The sequence below is a fragment of the Pieris brassicae genome, chromosome 9 (genome assembly GCF_905147105.1).
Source record: "Pieris brassicae chromosome 9, ilPieBrab1.1, whole genome shotgun sequence".
Classification (NCBI taxonomy): Eukaryota; Metazoa; Arthropoda; class Insecta; order Lepidoptera; family Pieridae; genus Pieris; species Pieris brassicae.
Genome location: NC_059673.1, coordinates 13,989,917 through 14,008,723, shown reverse-complemented (window position 1 = coordinate 14,008,723; position 18,807 = coordinate 13,989,917). Strand labels below are relative to the sequence as shown.

General features: G+C 32.1%; 1 protein-coding gene across 4 annotated transcripts in view; it reads right to left on the bottom strand.

The window, feature by feature from the left end:
* LOC123714705 (autophagy-related protein 16) overlaps positions 1–18,807 on the bottom strand; it is a 162,111-nt gene that overhangs the window by 34,340 nt on the left and 108,964 nt on the right. For all 4 annotated transcript variants that reach the window (XM_045669098.1, XM_045669099.1, XM_045669100.1 and 1 more), the window contains one exon: positions 1,505–1,625. In XM_045669098.1, coding sequence (XP_045525054.1) covers positions 1,505–1,625 — 121 coding nt within the window. The remainder of the gene's footprint in view (positions 1–1,504; positions 1,626–18,807) is intronic.

Genomic DNA, 18,807 nt, shown 5'->3' with positions numbered 1-18,807 from the left:
AAAGAGCCCAACGAGCAGTGTTAAAAGTAAGTCATTCCTTACCGTTTCTTTTTCCCACTAAAGAGCTTTATGCCCTAGCCGATGTGTTAACAATTCGTCAATTATTTATTCTCAACACAGTTTTAAAACAACATTATAAAACTAGTTACGACCCCGAATTAAATATAAACAAGCGGATTAAACATAAAGTTTGCTGTCGTATTAAACGATGGACAACTTCTTTCTCGCAAAGATTCTTTGGTTTCCTAGGCTGTTACCTGTATAATAAATTAAATGAAAAAATTAACATTTACCCACTATCGAAATATGAATGTAAAAAAATGGTTACTAATTGGCTGAAGACGTTGAGTTATGATGAAACAGAAGATTTAATAAATGTTACTCTGTAACACACCCACTCGCCCACACATACACACACACACGCACGCGCACACACACACACACACGCGCGCACACACACAGACACAAACACACACCAAATTTATTTTTACGACTCCGTTTCTATTTTTTTTTCCTTTAGCACTTGCTTATTTTCTTCTATTGTATCTTATGACAATGACCTGATTGTACGTGTTCCGGTCCGGTGGTGGAGAGGCTGGCTATCTGTCACTCAGGTCTCCTGTTACAGAGACCAGTCTCTCACATACACTTCCAAATGTTATCATCTTAGTTTAATCATAATAACCTGCTATGTATGTATATGCGAGAGAAGAAATAAAGATTATTATTATTATTATATTATTATTATTATTCTAAATTTACATTGACTAGCAGTTCGCAAGTCAAGGGCATAGAGCGGGCAAGAAGAACTAGCGAGAAGCTCTGCGCCGCACTATTTAATCGCTAAGTTTTTAGTCATACTAATCATTTATATAAAAAAATAAATCAATGGCGCTACAACTTTTTTTAGGTCTGGGCCTCAAATTTATGTATCTGTTTCTTGATTGTTTGTGTATTGAATAGGCAAGTAGGTGATCAGCCTTCTGTGCCTGACACACGCCGTCGACTTTTTGGGTCTAAGGCAAGCCGGTTTCCTCACGATGTTTTCCTTCACCGTTCGAGCTAATGTTGAATGCGCACATAGAAAGAAAATACATTGGTGCACAGTCGAACCAACGACCTCAGGGATGAGCGTCGCACGTTGAAGCCACTAGGCCAACACTGCTTAATATCTCATCAAATCATTTATATACTCATCAAATTTATAGAATCTTTATTGATTAATTTACGTTTAACAAGAGCTTTGAATTTGTTCAATGATCATTCTCTAATTTCGCTTGGGAGTTTTTTGTAAAATCGAATACAATTTCCATAATATGAGTTGTATAACTTTTGGAGCCTCATTGATCATAAAAATTAAATTAGTTAAATTAGTTCTGTGAAATACACCATTTATTTTAAAATCGTATAAAAAAACATAAATTATAATAAATTGTCTTGTCAAGAAAACATATAACCCATCTATGTTAGTAGCTATACTAGATAATGTATAATTATTACTTACACATCCTACTCCTAAGATCCCATATTTTCAAAGTCCGATCATGACTTCCGGTGATAACTTTCGAAGGTTCTCCCAGGAATTTAGCTGCCATAACTTTCCCACTGTGTCCAGTTAACGTATGCTGAAACAATGTTATAAACGTTAATTTTCATTCGTAATGTAAAAATGCGATGTTATAATGATAATATTTTTAAACCGGTAACTTAAAATGATTTCTTAAGATAAGCAGAATGAGTACATCTCGCGATCACTTCCGGTGATATTCGAGCTTTCAAGTGTAGATTCTTTTTGCATTCATTTTACGGTATTTAGTACAAGCTTATTGAATATTTGGTATACAAAATTTAATTAAGGTCCATTGATGACAATTTAAACAAAATGTTTTTTGGCTCCTAATGTTAAGTGATACTGCCGCCCATAGTCACTCACATTGCCAGTTGCAAGTTCGTGCCGGCCTTTTCTGTTGTTGGTAGTGTACAGTGTAGATTTAGAATTTAGTCATTACAAAAAATAGATTAAATATATTTTTTTAAGTTGTTTCTTAAAGTCCAATTCAGGAATCCAGTGTCCAGGAAACAGACAAAAGTCTGATGAAGAAATGCTATAAATGAGATAGGTCATTATTTAGTAATGCTAATATTTGTTTAACATTCAATAAGGCACAATTTAGTCCTTCATTGGCCATTAGCACGAGTACATGGCGGCGCATGCACAGCTAGTTGCGACGAACGATTATTGTCCAATGTTTACGGCTTCGTGATCACACAACTGGCCTCGGCCCGTGCTATACTGACGTCTCACGAACAGATTTGCTGTAAGCTTATTTACATAGAAAAAGCTCATTAATTATCCGTTTAATGCACACAACCCTTGTGTACCTATTTGTGTTACTTTATTGTGTCTTACCGCTTACTGCATTTATCAAAACCCGTTTCATAACTCAAAATATGTATCTTCAATAACCATAAGATACCATGACAAAAATGACTATAATAGGCCGGCAACGCACTTGCGAACTACCTTGCAATGTACTCACATTGCAAGGTAGTTCGCAATGGGCGTCGGTATCACTTAATATCAGTTCAGCCCCAGACCAGATGTTATTAAAAAAAAAGACACGAAACAAAGAATTCGATCAGCCACAATGAGAACACATGCTGTATTTTTGGGTTGGTTACTTCACAAATTTTCCCAATACATCATAGATAAATAATGTTACTCATCCTTTTAAAGGTAAAATAGATATTAAAAAGCTTAATTAAACAATAGTCTAGAACAATAACTAAGGTCTGTGCGTCTGACCTTCTTAATTACAGACAAAACACTCCGTTATCCGAACGTGTCGACTCTCATTCCATTTATGCGAAGAACAGTAACATAAACAAAAGCGATCGTAGAACGAACCGCAAACATTGATCTGCACTTGCCAAGCGAGATGTTTGCTTAACTTTAGTGTTCTGTAACCTATTTAGTACTCTATCCCAAATTACGTTTACATATTTACGTGTGTATATTTTATATTTTAATAAACATTTGTATAAATGTATGTATTATATTTTATCTGATAAATTAAAGATGCATATGTTAACTTCCATGGTATTGATACATAATGCGGTCGATATGAAACTTTTATTGTTCTATTTGAATATAACATTACGAAATTACTGAGTTCTCTACAAAAGAAGAAGTGATTGGTATAGAATTCAGGAAAATCTTATTTGAAAAGTAAAATTTACCTTACAATTAATGCCGTCTATATACGTATACGTATAATAGCTGGATAAATTTAAATAAAAAATATGATAATTTATTAAATAACTAAAAGCTTATTTTTCAGGCGTAGGTTGATCCATAACTATATACTTAAATTAGTTTAGATGTTTATATATTTAATTATTTAAAAAAAAGGTTCGTTAACGGTCATTACGATAAATCTAGAAACATACTAAAATAGCAATAACCATTTAATAGCCTTTTACACATTATTATTGCTAACTAAAAGAATTTTTACAAACAATACAAATGTGATTTAAAAACCGAATATACATGATACCTTAATGTATTTGTTTGGAAAAGATCTCTGCAAAACGTTAAGAAAATTTATTAGGTTACAATTCTTAGAAATAGCTTTATCACCTACGATGGTTTTACGGTTGGTTGTTTGATTGGATAGTTTTAATAGCAATTTTTGGGCGAACGACACCAACTTGACAGGTTTTACGACATTGGCCTTTGAAAATACCAGACGCTGGTCCCAGTAACATAAACAAAGGCGATCGTAGAGCGAACTGCAAACATTGATCTGCACTTGGATGGCAAGTGAAATGTTTGCTTAACTTCGGTATTTTGTACTGTATTTATAGTAGACATACGATACTAAAAATTACGTCTTTAGATTCTAAAATTCGTTGTGTCAACTGACTGGATTCGGTTTAAAATATAAATATTTATTCTTTGATATATAATGTAAAATAAAAATTTAAAAAACAGAATAGCATTTTAACAGATATCACAAATGCATGTTGTAAAACTAAAAAAAATATATATTTTTAAATAAGATATATAATATATGTTTTTCATGAAATTACCTACATCTTGTGCACTTTTAAGTAATAGCTTATAATTGCTTGGTTATTACACTCAATAACGTCTTACTTGTGCACGCATAATTGTTTCTAATTTTAAATACGGTTTATTCCTAATACGTTCTTGTCCGGTGATCAAGCCTTTTTTGATTAGACATAACATCGCCATAGAAGTTATTGTTATCTCTTTTTCCATACCGCTTTATGCCGCATAATTAAAAGACTATTATTATCCTCGATAAAGGAAAAAATTGCCTGCATATTTCATGGAACTCGGTGACAGGTTTGTAAGGCAGTAGGAGAATATAACAATTATCCTATAGGTATAAGTTAAAAAATGCTTTCATCATTTTGTTCGTTATTTCTCAAACAAAACAAAGTCAACTAAGCTAATTAATAAACTTTTTAGAAATCACACTTGAGTTTCTCATTTTCATTACTAACTCAGAATGTTGGTACTTAGATTTTTTAATACAAGTAAACAAAAAGTCCCGATTGGAAATGCATGAATCATATAACAGAGTTGGATGCCCAGAGCCTATGATGGGTGTTTCTCAACAAGTTTTACTTTTAAATTCATCGAAATTTTGTAAGCTTTTTTGAGATATGACACGTAAAATGGAGTATTTTTTAAAGGCCTTCAATTTCTTTAAGAGAATAAGTAAGTAAATATGCAAGAAATAAATGTATGAATGAAGTTTCTCGTATATATAACGATATTATTCGTAGCAAATACAATGTACTAGATAAAAAATGCAAAAGTTGCAACATGAAATGCGCGAAAACTTGAATTTAATATTTATTTAATAACAAAATAATATGTCTTAATACTCTCATGATGAAGTAATAAAATAATTGATTATAGTGATAATAATGTAGCTTTTATTCTTCCATTTAAGACAAATTCGCACGCCATTATGTGGCTGGACATTAGAACTTTACATTGGCCATAACCTTTTTGTACCATATTCGTGCCAATGAATTATTATCATTACAAAAAATTCAAAGAACTAAATCACAGTACGATTACCTACACATCATCAATATCCGTATCACTATCACTATCACTATATCCTAATTTCAAGATGATAATTTTCAGTTCTGAAAGCATTCTCTCGTCGTTTGTGAGAAAGGCAATAACGACTCTTTCCAATCTCTTTAGAACATGAGGAATTAATTAAGTCATTCGCAAACCATTAACCAATGTTTAAGACCAACGGGATGTTATCATTTCGAAATTTATAGTATAGCGGCTAATTAAGTGTATCTTCATTCGTTTCGTGTCACGAACTACAGCATTTTGATTAGTACTTGGATCACAATGTTTTTAAATTTTAATTAATTATATTTTTTTCCGAGGAAATCAAATAATAAAATAAAATCAATGTCATTAAAGAAACATTAAATGATCGCAAATACTTTCATAACCAAAAAAAAACATTTTAATTTGAGAAATAAACTTTTTTCAATATTATATTGTCTTTGGTTAACATAGCTTTTAGACATTGAAATAAAACAATTATAAACCGGATTAAAGCTATTTGTATTAATATAAAATTATAATACATAATTTTAAATTTAAATTTTACTTACTTACTTTCAATATTATTTTTAACAAGTAAAATACTCGTTATAATCCAAGCATTATATTATGGAGTGGAGAAAATATATCGAGAATAGATACGGTTATTAAAATTAAATTATTAGACGTTTATAACGTCTTAATAAAAGTAGTTCTCACTCTTAATTACTATTTATGATATGCGCATATTATATGAAGAACGAAAAGGATTGTTAAATACGCGCGGAGCCTTATATACAATCATTACACTGATAACCGCGTTAGCCTTCGTAGTATAGGGATAAAAAATAGATAGTTACGATAGCGTAATCAATCCGTTATTAGTACATTTTATTTTAATTTCCTTGACTGTATTCTTTAACTAGAACATTTAAAACTTTAAGCGTGAGTTAAAGAAGATTTAGACACGAGTTTAATACCGGTGTGATTTTTAAAAAAAGGTTCATTTTATCCAACTTTTCTGAATATTGAACTTATGTATCAGTTAGGTGAAGGACATTATCTATCCATTTCTGAATAATATAAATATATTAACTATTCTTTATACTATAAACTAGAACAGTGCAGCCTTTAGGTACATTCTACTTTAATAATTATCGTTATCCGATGAAGTGTAATTGAATGAATGGCCACGATTTGTCCTAATGTCTTTACATGAGCTGAACGCGAGGCAAGATGGTTTCCCATCTGAATTCGCTACACTTATCTCGCCTATGGATTTGAATATCTAAGTGGTTTAGAATGTATAAATAACCCTCGGGCGAAATAACTCATTCCTTATAAATCGGACGATTTGAATTGCAGTCGCTCATTAGCGATTCCAGCTGTGCGGCGTTCACCAGAATCTACACAACTTATTACTTAAATGTATTTTAGCATTATAGACAAGATATGTAATGAGTTCATAGTAGTTATTAATTGACTTTTAGATTATATCACAGGTATTGTACTATTTTATTTTAGTGACTTAGACAAGACAAACCTCGCTGCCAGATTTGAGTGTATAGTTTTCTTTCAAACATGAAACCTGTTTAGAATTTGACGTGAATCAATACTTAGGCTTGGAAACTAAAATAATTATATGATGGAGGTGTTGTTGGAATAGAAACAAAGTTTAGATTTCTGACTGAAACAAACGATTGGGGGGACGATCGGTTTAAGGGCGAATCCAGAATTAAAAAAGGACCTACAGTCAAACTGTATGCTCAAGTTTGTGTATTATGAATTTACTAGTAAAACGTTCACAATGCTTTTTATACAAACTCAAAATTTTCATTTATTTATAACGATATCAATTATATATTTATTTCATTTATTAACACTTCGTTGCAGGAACATTACAATTGACATAATTAAATGTACAGGAGGGCAACTGGAGGCCTTATCGCTTTCGAGCGATATCTTATGTAGGTATACTAACTACAGCTAATCCCAGGTGGCTCAGCCAAAGGGTTACTCAGGAGGGATCTAACTGTGAACCTGGTACAGGCGATGTTTTGTAAAACTGAAAATTATTTCTGCTTACGTGACATGAATTTATGCTCATTGAGTCCCTTGAGCTCATTTTATTCTGTTCATTACAAAACACTTTTCATACCCGTGAACATCTATAAATAATAATCCACAGAGAACAAATATAAAAATGCTCTAATTAATTGTCAGCTTAGACTTTGGAGATAAGTGTTGATGGGGAGAAAGGTAGATAACCTTACAAATAGATTCCACTTATTGCTATTCATCCTTACTCCACTCTTATCACCTGTAACAGGTTCTATCATGTGCGATTATTGAGTTCTATCTCACTTCCGCTAATTAACACTTAATTGAGATACGTCAATAAATGAAGCAAATGTACTAACGGTATAATTGTTCAATAATAAAACAATGGAATTGGGTGTTTATGGATCAGTACAGTAAATGAGAATCTTCTTAATTTTTTATCACAAAATTTTATAATTGTCTGTTCGATCCGGCACGTTTCTTAATGTAATAAAATTACGTTTTCGCCATAGAAGTTCAATTTAAGTACTAAATAGTCTAGATATTATCTAGAAATATAAAAGTCAGATGAACATTAGTTATTACTCAACGTAATAAGTAACCTTGTGGTTTGAGCCAAATTTGTTTCTCCTAAAATCGATCTTAAGACCTACGTCTTAGACGAATTGACAGTTATTTTTAAGCAATTAAAATCAAGATAGCTAAACTTAATGAGACAAGTTCACTGTTATTATAATAGTCACAACAGGATAGATCTTGAGAAAATAATGTTATAATAAGTGCAAGGTTTTCTGTGTCAGCGCGCAGTAGGGATCCACAGTTATTTCTTAATGTGATAAGGACCCGGAGACACGTGTAATTGTGCTGATGTATCTCAGAAACGCATCGAGAGAAATAATTAGAAGAATAACATACGTGCTGTATTTATAGAGAAGTCCCATAACACCAGAAAGATTTACAAGACAGTACTCATCTCTTACACTGATTTTCAGAATTAAAAACTTCATTCGATAGTGTTAGAAGCTTGAAGTAGACAAAATAATGGTATCTAATCAAAAGAGTTGTACAAGTGATAATATCTTGGTATAGTTTGAGAGAGTTTGAGAGTTAACCGTCTAAACCACTAAGCTATAATTTTTTGATTCGAACCAAGACTCATCGTAAATGTAGAATGGGGTCGAAGCACCCAATCCCTCTATTTTGTTATGGATAATATCACTCGGCTAAATAAATCAGGCGCTTATCTTAGAATTGGCCAATTAAACGGATGTTAATTTGCTCGTGAATCTAGCGAGATGCATGATTCTAAATGATAAAGTAGAAAATTTGAGGTCGTTGTGCACCGTGAGAATATCCTTAACTACTCACATTATCATTTTGTTTTATAGAACAGTGTATGAATCATTAATCCATTGTGTATATAGTAAATTCATTTTATTTATTACGCATTGTCCCCGAATTTCCAACCGCGCAAATCCTATGTTAAGGTCACTGGCCATTCGGACCTCGAAGAAGCAATTAAGGTAAATTGTATATCTTGGATTTAATTTATATTTAATAATAGAGTTTAGCCAACAGAGTCCCGTTGATGATTAATTAGAATATCGCATTGACCCGGTGTTGTGAACTTACTATCAACCAGTTTGTTTGAACAACGACAAGTAATCGAGGAAGATATGTTTATGTTGTCATTCGTTGTTGCTGGGTCAAGAATCATAAGTCGCGTTGTCTTGTACGGTTAAAGGATTAAAGCTCTTTGCATACTGTGTGCGGTCTATGACCGGCACTTCATGTTAATATTGCCGTGTCTCGGCGGCGACATGGCCAGCGCATGGTGCGTACGAGACTTTGTAGTAACCATTTATATTTGACTAGCGAGCACGGATGGCAAAGACTAGCATATTATTTTGATGTAAGTAACAAACAAAGAGTTGGGTTTTTGTCAACTAAAATAACTTATTTACATTATTTATAACTTAAATACAGACTGTGTAAACCACTGATGTGTTTTAAAAGTTAAAAAAAGATCATATTTTACAATAAAAAAATAAATCAATCAATCAATGGCACAACAATTATTGTTAATCGAATAGGTAAGTAAGATGATCAGCCTTCTGTGCCTTTATTATATAATATTTCTACACAAAAAAATAGTGATCCAGCATCCGTAAAATCATTAAAAGGAGGTGTATGTTTATTCTACTAACAACTCGCTTATATCTACATTATAATATAAAATGTTTTTACAAAGATTTATAGTGAACACACATACCTTATATCATAAATATACATTATACATGTTTCTCAGCATACAGTTATCTTAACATTAACATATATTATGGATGAAATAAAATAAACCGTTTAGGTTATTTTGATCATACTGATCTCACTTTACTACCACTATGAAGAGTATTAAGAACGATGCTTTCAAGTTATTTTAGAAAGCAAAATGTGTGTATTTCTATTATATATATGAAGTGAACAAATAGAGACGGACTTGAATAGTTTCCTTGTTATTTGAATACTATAAAATTTCCCCTTTGTTTATTGTGGGGTCATACAATGCAGAGAAAGTCAACAGGGCTAAATTTCAAATCTACCTGTCGAGTTGGACGGAATATTCCCACGGTACGATTGATACAATTCTCAACTTGTTAGTGGAAATGAAAATTATTAACAAATGGCCCACATACTACCAATCGCTTAATTCGACGATACTTATATATTGGACTAGCTAACCCGGCAAATGTCGTTTTTCCATGTATATTATTTCCAGGAAACATTTTTTTAGTTCAATAAAAATAACCTTATAATAAAATATAGTGGTTGATCGTAGAGGGGTGACAATTTAGGGTTGTATGTATTTTTGTATGCTATCATAAAAAAATAAAAACAAAAAATATTGTCAAAAACAAATTTTGGGGTGGACACCTCTTATCACTTACGAGTTTGAAAAATAGGTAATCGCGGATTCTCAGACTTACTGGATATGCGTAAAAAAATTCATAAGCATCGGTCGAGCCGTTTCGTATGGGAACAAACATTGTGACAGGAGAATTTCATATATATAATAAAGAGATAAGTCTTTCAATTTATTGTTAAGTTTAATATATGAAATTAACAATAAATTGAATCAAAATCAAATATTCGTTGATTTATCTTGTTATCTATTTTTACATCTTAACTTTAATGATGTATTTATGATTTTTAATACTAGAGAATTAGATTTTTATGATTTTAAGCATACATGTTTTAGGAATTAAACAAATGAATGAAATGTTTATAATGAATCTACATAGTCCAAGACGTGAACTTTGAGTCGTATATGTGTTTTTTGATTTGGTTTTCCAAAACAGCTACAGTGAGCTGCATTATGAATTGTTTCAACTGGTGAGAAACTTCATACTTAGAGTAATCTTACTAACTATCGTACATAAATGAATAAGAAGTATTCAGAAAGAAATCGAATATTTAAGCCAATTTATTTAAACACAGCACAGAATGAAAAAATATTCCGCGAAAGTTCACATTGTAATCTATATTGCCAACCAACCAACTACAGAGGCGTTTGAAAACATTAACATAAAAGATTTATTCCTACGACGACAACATCACGCGATTAATTAACAAATTAAATATGTGAGAAACAGAAACTGGGATAATGAAATGTACGTTTTTAGATCACGTTTCACTCCCGTACTATTGTCTTGGCTCCGTTCGCATCGATCATTTGCCGGGTATCTTTAAATTTTAATACAGCACTGCACTTTCCTTTAAATTTATTAATTTCATGACCTTCTTTCATAACACTTTACACCATAGAACAAGATCACGACAAATAGGTAGGCGTTTAACCAATATACCCCATATTGGTTGGTATTGAGAGGAATGTTAGAGCATTTAGAAAAGTAATGATACTTATAATAGAATGAGGTTAAAGAAAAAGATATAATAATAATAAAAAGCCTTTATTCCACATCTTTGACATGCATCTGATAAAAAAAGATAAATTTACAGTTTTAACTAAGATGCGGTCGCTGTCCGGGCTCCTCCAACTTTTTCCACCCTAATTTATTTTGTGCCATCGTCATCCAATTTCTCCCGGCTACCCTCTAGATCCCGTCGGCCCATCGCTCTATTGGTTTTGCTTTGTTCCTTTTTCCTTTCGGACCAGTCCATTCTGTTACTGCTTTAGACCATCTGTCATCTGTACAACGGGCTACGTGGGCATTTAAGGGCATATAGCTCAGCATCAATAATTTTGGTTTTTATGCGAATATAAGATAACAAGAAATAACAATGAAAATTAAATTTAGATATAATAACGTATTCATTTATCATGAAATCATTGAGAATAATTTCTTTTAGTCCGAAACCAAAAGACCTCTAGGATTTAAGATATTTACCGCGACTTAATATTTATATTAGATAGCCTAACGTTAACCAACATAAAAAGTTAGTTGAAAAACTACTTTTATATGCATTTGTCACTTTCCTAAACAAGACTGCTCTAGTTACATTTATACAAACCACATCGGTTTTCTAATGAAACATATTATAATTTTAATATATTATTCTGTAAAGTAAATAAATTAATTAATCACAATCGTATTCTTCAGTCTCACTCGGTTTGGTTTTTGTCATTTTTAATAACTTGTTCCAATCTTTGTCTTTTCTCTCTCCTAGTACTGCATATTAAGATTACATGAATTATTATAAATATAATTTTCGCACTCTTGCATTTCTTCACTTTTACAGTGTAAAAGAACGCTTGAGCGACCGTATACCATTACATTTTTACAGGTTATTATAACGTTTTTCAAATCATATACAATTTAATTTTGATTTCTGTCTACCAAATCAAAAGGTAGTTATAAAACTTTAAATACTTCGGAGACCAATAATTTCTTTATAAAAATACTACGTTCAGACGGTTTTCCTTTAATTCGACATCAATTTACGCTAACAAGCAGACACCCACAGTGATAACCGAAGCAGTCATTAACCCATATAATTTTATTGCAATATCTTTATAACGGAAACTTATCAATGTACTAATTACGCACTGTTTTCATCACTTTTATGAGCGCCGCGTGTGTATAATACTGTTTAATATTTCCCTGTAACTATCTTCTCAAGAAGCTCTCGCGTTAAAAAATAAACACGATATCATTTTGATAATTCTAATAAAAATATTTATAGTACTTAGTTTATACGTACCCGGTTTGGAAATATAATTTACAACCAGTTTGTATCAACAGCTACGCAGAGTCTTATCATAATTTAATAAAGCAGGGTTTTCGACTATAAAAAAGTTATTACTGACATTACATATCATTTGTTTTGTATTTTTTTTAAGGCTAGAAGTCGATCAATTTCCCGTTAGCATTATTTACCAAGCATATAATACATTTTCACACTTGTAAAAAAGGGCTTAAAATTAGAAATACAGTCCTAGAAATGTGAGTATGTCATTGTAAAACGAGAAATACCTGAGCATATTTCCATTTAATAATCAATCTGTCGCTGAGAGAATATTTACTACACCAAAATCAAAATACTGTGCGTGCGAAAATGTTCCTTAAAGCCATAGTTAAGTTTGATTTAGGGTCGATTTTGCCATACTTAAATTGAAAAGTACACATGAGTTTACAGTTGAAATGTACGGTTAGTCAATTAACGAAATGCGTCGTGTAGCGGACTTAGGCTTTATATGCGGTGTGCTTTATCTTTATCGAGTTTTCCGCAAAGGACTGCGGTCATAAGCTAGAACCGCAAAATCACCATTAAATATTTCATCTGGTAGCTTATTTATGTTTACGACGAGGTTATTAATTATAAGGCATATACTCGTATTACTCTTAAAATAATTTGAAAATGATTTTCATAAGTCTCAGTGACGAGGTTTATTTTACAATTTACGGATAAGTAGGCTTTCAATATCATACCAACAATTTATTGAATTACCAAGCATATGGCGGTACAACCTTTTACGTCTGGCTCCCAAATATCTGTATCTGTTTCGTAATCATTTATTTTTCTTAATAAGCAGGTAGGTGATGGTATCACCTCAACGTCTGCCGTTCCATGACTGAGCCTTAAGGCTATACCTCACCGAGTCGCCAAATCGCGTCGCCAATGCATTCAGTTATGTCTCGACACAAAAGTAAAAAAAAAAAAAAATATATAATTTTAAAATTAGTTTTTATGTAAAATATTAATAATCAGAAGAGCAGTAGACTTACTAACAATTTCTTTCAGGATAACTAAGTAAAACACATAATTTTGAGACTATGAAAAAGCAAAAAAGTGCAGTCTTAATTCGGCAACTGGTTGGCGACTGAGTGAGTGATGGAACAAACCAGACAAACATACAAACACGTGCAAACAACTGGCAACGTCGCCAGTCGGTCGCCAAGTGAGTTAGCCGGCATACATCTCAATAAGACCTAGATAGCGACGTCGATGGCCACGTCGCCATGGCATCTCGGTGAGATATGGCCCTTATTGAAGGCAATTTTTGCGGCGTACCACACCACCCCCCGAAATCATCCATCGTTCTCAAAGTTTAAGAAACGGAGTCATGATAGTATATGTCACTTAGAATTCTTACATTAAACATAGTTTTACACAGCTTTTAAGGCCTTTAACTGAATGGACAAACTAAAAGCATAGTTAAATATTCACCTATATTTCCCTTGTTTTTGTTTAAAGAATTAACTTTCGTTAATTCATTTTTTTTGTATCAATTTTTTATTCAATACAAACTAAAGACAGTTGCAAACAAAATTTTGTTCTTTTCAATTAATATATTCATGTAATCAATCAATTATTGATTTTAATATGCATATTAAGCAGAAATACCCTTAACCTTTTACTGTTCAGCTGGAAACTCTTTGTTTTATATTCTATAACTAATGTTTGGCTACTCCCAAAATTATATTAGACATTTAGAGTAACAAAGGTGCAAAGGGGGCAGTAGATTTGGATTGGATGAACGGCATGTAAACATAAAAGAACTGCTTTCGTTAAAAGTGCATTTCCTCAGAATCAGATACACAACAGTCGAAATACGTGTGAAACTTGTGTACATTAAAAAGATGTCTAACCACTTGTCATAAAAAAGCCGTAAAACCATTTCAATTACACGTGTTTAGATTAAAAAGTGCTGTTGCAATTACGAAGTGAGGGCTCGTGGTCTGAGACAGACATTTTTTCGTATCTATTTTGTATTTTTAATAATCCTAAAAAGATTTCTAAATATAATACTATATAGCTAGAATTAGCTAACCGTTGAAGTAATTCCGAACCAATTCTACAGCCTTTAAGAAGCGAATAATTTCTTCATAGGCCGGCAACGCGCTAGCGAATCGAAAAGCTAATGTGGGCGGCGATGACACTTAACCCCTGTTCCATACAACTACGCTTTTTATTATTACAATTTCTATTGCAGTATGTTCAAAAAACATTTAAATCTGGTTCAAGATAAGATTAGCTCTGCCTTTCATCAGGCATCTAAGGTCTGGGTAAAATGTGATCCGACATACCAACTGTCCCAATGAGGCTGGCGTATCATTCAAACTAAACAATTATTATACAAAGAATTATTATGACTATATTTCTAATATATCATAGTATGAAAATGTTTAATACTTGCGTTTACGCCTATCTTTAATATTTGCACATCAGAGATAAAAAAATACACACAAATATTTACGTGTAGAGTATTCATAGTACTAAATCTAAAAGCTATATATGTACTATACGGTATTATAAACGTTTCGCACGCTCAGTGCAAATTGCTTGAACAAGAATAAAAGAATGCGGTAAAAACAAAATTGGGCGGTCAAGAATCGATGTGACCGTGTTTCTGATGATAGTAATGCTTTTGTGGCGTGCCGACACCATCTAATGTGGTTATAATGGCAATTCGAGGCGGGGCTATGCTAAGTAAATTGATAGAGCGACTCCGCCAAGTTTACTGTGTTAGTCGCGCTAATATATTTGATTACACACAATGATGTCTTCATTTACAGACATTTGTTTAAAACATTATAACTAAATATTTTCGAGTTATAGCACATAATGATTCTCATATTAATAAGGTTCATATTATCTTGCTCAGTCATGCCTTAATATGTAATAGCTAGATTATAAATTATAACAGACCAATGAAATACAATAAAAATACCCTTATATAGTATTATAACTTAAGTAATACGTAATGCACCGTAAAAAATTGAATCCAAGAACGCACACGATGATTTATAAACTTATATAAAATGCTATTCCATAATTCAATAGTCTTTTACGAGCCGTTGCAATAAAACAAGATTACGAATTTCAACAAATAACATGCGAGCGTTACGTTAAACAAGAATTGCGGGAAACGCTTTTTCTTTCAGATGGGCACCCATAAAATCAGCTACATCCCTGTTCAATGCAAGTCGCCCATTGTACGGCCCATAACAATAAACAATACTTTCTATTCCTAGTGTACTAGTAAAAGTTTATGCATTATCAAAATTATCCGCAGTAATCTGTTAATATCAATAGGTTTGCGCAGACAAAACGATAACCCAACTGTTGGTTGTCGATTTTTGTTTTTTTCACTAAATTATACGTTTTCATCATGAGAAAGTTCGAGCGGGATTCAAATTCGTGCTAAATTGTTTCTTTAAGTGAAAGTTTTGCACGGACACGGGAAGTATTTATTTTCTATGGAAGTAAATGAAGTTATAAAGTGGCTCGTACACAAGACGCGAGATTGAGAGCTATCATTGCCGGGCCCTGTCTTGTTATTGTAGCGCAAATATCGCTAAATCAGTAATGCTCGGGCGTATTCTTAGAGGCATGACCATTACATTTAGAAGTGGGTGCGAAATGTTCCGCTAGTGGTTTTGGTTACAGTGTAAGTAAAGTGTAACGAACAAAGGATCATTCACATTTCGTGCCGTTTCTGCCGTAGAAGATAGCATGTAGGAAACAATGAATGTAACTGAATCGCTCTTTTAGTATCGTTTTGTTGTTATGGCCTTTTCATTTCTTTATTTGACTACCCCTTAGTATGTGAACTTTGTAAACATTGGAAAAGTGTTTATCTTGCGAAATTTATGTTAAAACAAATCGGTGCCGCTATTTGACGAAATAAATAAATTCTGAGTCTAACAGGTTACTTAAAAATCTATCCAACTGTGAGCTATGTAAATATAGAATGAAAGCACTCATTTTGGCATTAATAAATGAGTTAACATTAAGAAAATAAGCCAGAAAGTCAATTAGCGTAATTACTATACACGTTTTCTTACGGCACCAAACATAAAATTAATCTCATGTAGATGTCGCACTAAATCTCTTCGCGTGTCATCCATAATAGATGTGAACACTATCACTTATGTTAAACAATGTGATAAAGCGTAGAGTTTGAATGATAAATGTGCCAGAAATGCAAATACATTAGCTCTATGGCAGGAAAAGCAGGTATAAAAATTTTGATACGACTGATGCTTGTCTGATGTACGTCGAGATAGGAATCGTTAACTTTATCTCGATCGAAGCTTAACTGGAGCAACACGCAAATTAACTGAATACTGAGACAAAAATTGCGACAAAATGCATTTTCCCATCCTTTTCTTGACGTGCAATCTCCGTTATTAATTACGTTAACGGGAACCGGTAAAATTTACACAAATAAATTATCGTTACGGTTTATGGATATATATTCAGTAAATAATGCTGTAGTTTTAGTGGGATCAATATAATTCACTGGACTGGCCCAAAAGGAATAAGAAACCAGGGCTGCTCAATAGATATTGATGAAAAAAATAAAATAGGGTGAAAAAAACTTAGAGTAGGCCTTGAAAAAATTGTATACATATCTCTCATTATAAGACAATGTATGTTAATACAATGTAGATAAATAAAGGCTTAAAACAAATATTAAATTATCATATCATCATTGATATTATTAGTGTTATCATTAACAGGCAGTACAGATAACGCTTTCTTAACAGATCAAATACTGTAACTATCTATATATATATTTAAGGATGTTCTTCAGAAAGTGCTCTTTGTACTAAGTCTTCTTTCTATAAAACTCACAGTATTTTAATAGGTCCCATCTGTCAGAGCCAGAATCATAGCTCTCATCAGCCAGAGTCATGAGATACATCTAGGTTAGTTAAACAACGAGTTACTTTTCGGGTAAAATTTAGAAAAGACACTTTAACTGCTTAGTCTGACGGGTTATTAATGTTTCGCGTTCGTTAAGGCTTGTTGCTTACTCTTGGGTTGATACGATACGCCCAAACTGCGCTGAATACACCATACGAATAGGTATGTGTTGTTACTATAACAAATGTATTTACTATTAGTACAATGGTTGATGTATATATAAGCTGTATTATTTTACCCTGAAGTCTCAATTACTCAAAGCCAGCTCTGATTCTATATTTCGAAGTTCATTGCTTTTAGCAAATTTTTATACTAGCCACTCAATCATTTTTATATATATAAAAAAACAAATTGTTTTTGCGTCTTAATATTCGTTATAGGTTTGGTGATAAATGCTGTGTTCTCACGATATTGTTTTTTTAGACACAAAGCAAAAGCAAAGACATATTTTTTTAATAATAGCCATTCGTTTATATTAATAAAATTTTATTCATGTAATATGGTTGTGGCAAAATTGATCTAATGCTAATCCCTTCGCTAGGGAGCTAGTGTTGTAGGTAACTAGATAAAGGCATATTTTATTTTATTTTAAATTGACACATTTACTGAAATTAACTGACGTCGAGATGCCCCACAAATGAAGGTAATACGGAGTAAGTTAAAATTAACGGTAGCTAGGTACAATACCCTTGGAGGGCGATCACACGCCAAACTTCGCACCCATACCTACGAGTGTTTAACGTGTTCACAGCGTAAATATTTGGTCCAGGACATTCACCTTTACGACATCTATGGAACATTCATTTCATAGTTACGGTTTAAGATATTATATTATTGTTATATTGTATTTATTTCTCATTAAGAATATTACAACATTCACTTATATGAGAAAATATACTAAAAAAATCATATATTAATAATTAACTGTATATTACTAATGTAGAGAATAACAGCAGACAAAAACAGCTATTAAAATTTTTTAAACAGTTAAAACATAATATGAAAAAGAAAACAAGATATAAGAATACAAAGTAACAACAACAATATATTACAAGTAATTCAACAAATAATACACAAATCCATAATTTACATCCAGTGATAGCACACCAAACGAGGCATCAACTGTGTTGGCACCTGTTATTAACGAAGGCTATTAAACTATTTTCACTTCCTCCAATTTTTATTGTATAGGATTTTTATTCTAATACCAACACTATAAACGGTTATAAGCTTCTGTAATATATACAGTTTTTTCTTTAGTTTTAATTAACATGACTTATGTTTGTTCATACAAGAATACAGTTTAAATAGCATATATAATTGTTATATATTAAATAATTATGCTACGAAATACTTGATAATATTAAGAAAAAATTTTGGACAGAAAACTAACGCTATCAATGAATTATAAAACCGTTGTTTTGTAATCGTCATAACATGTTAGGGAGCGTTCAAGTATTACG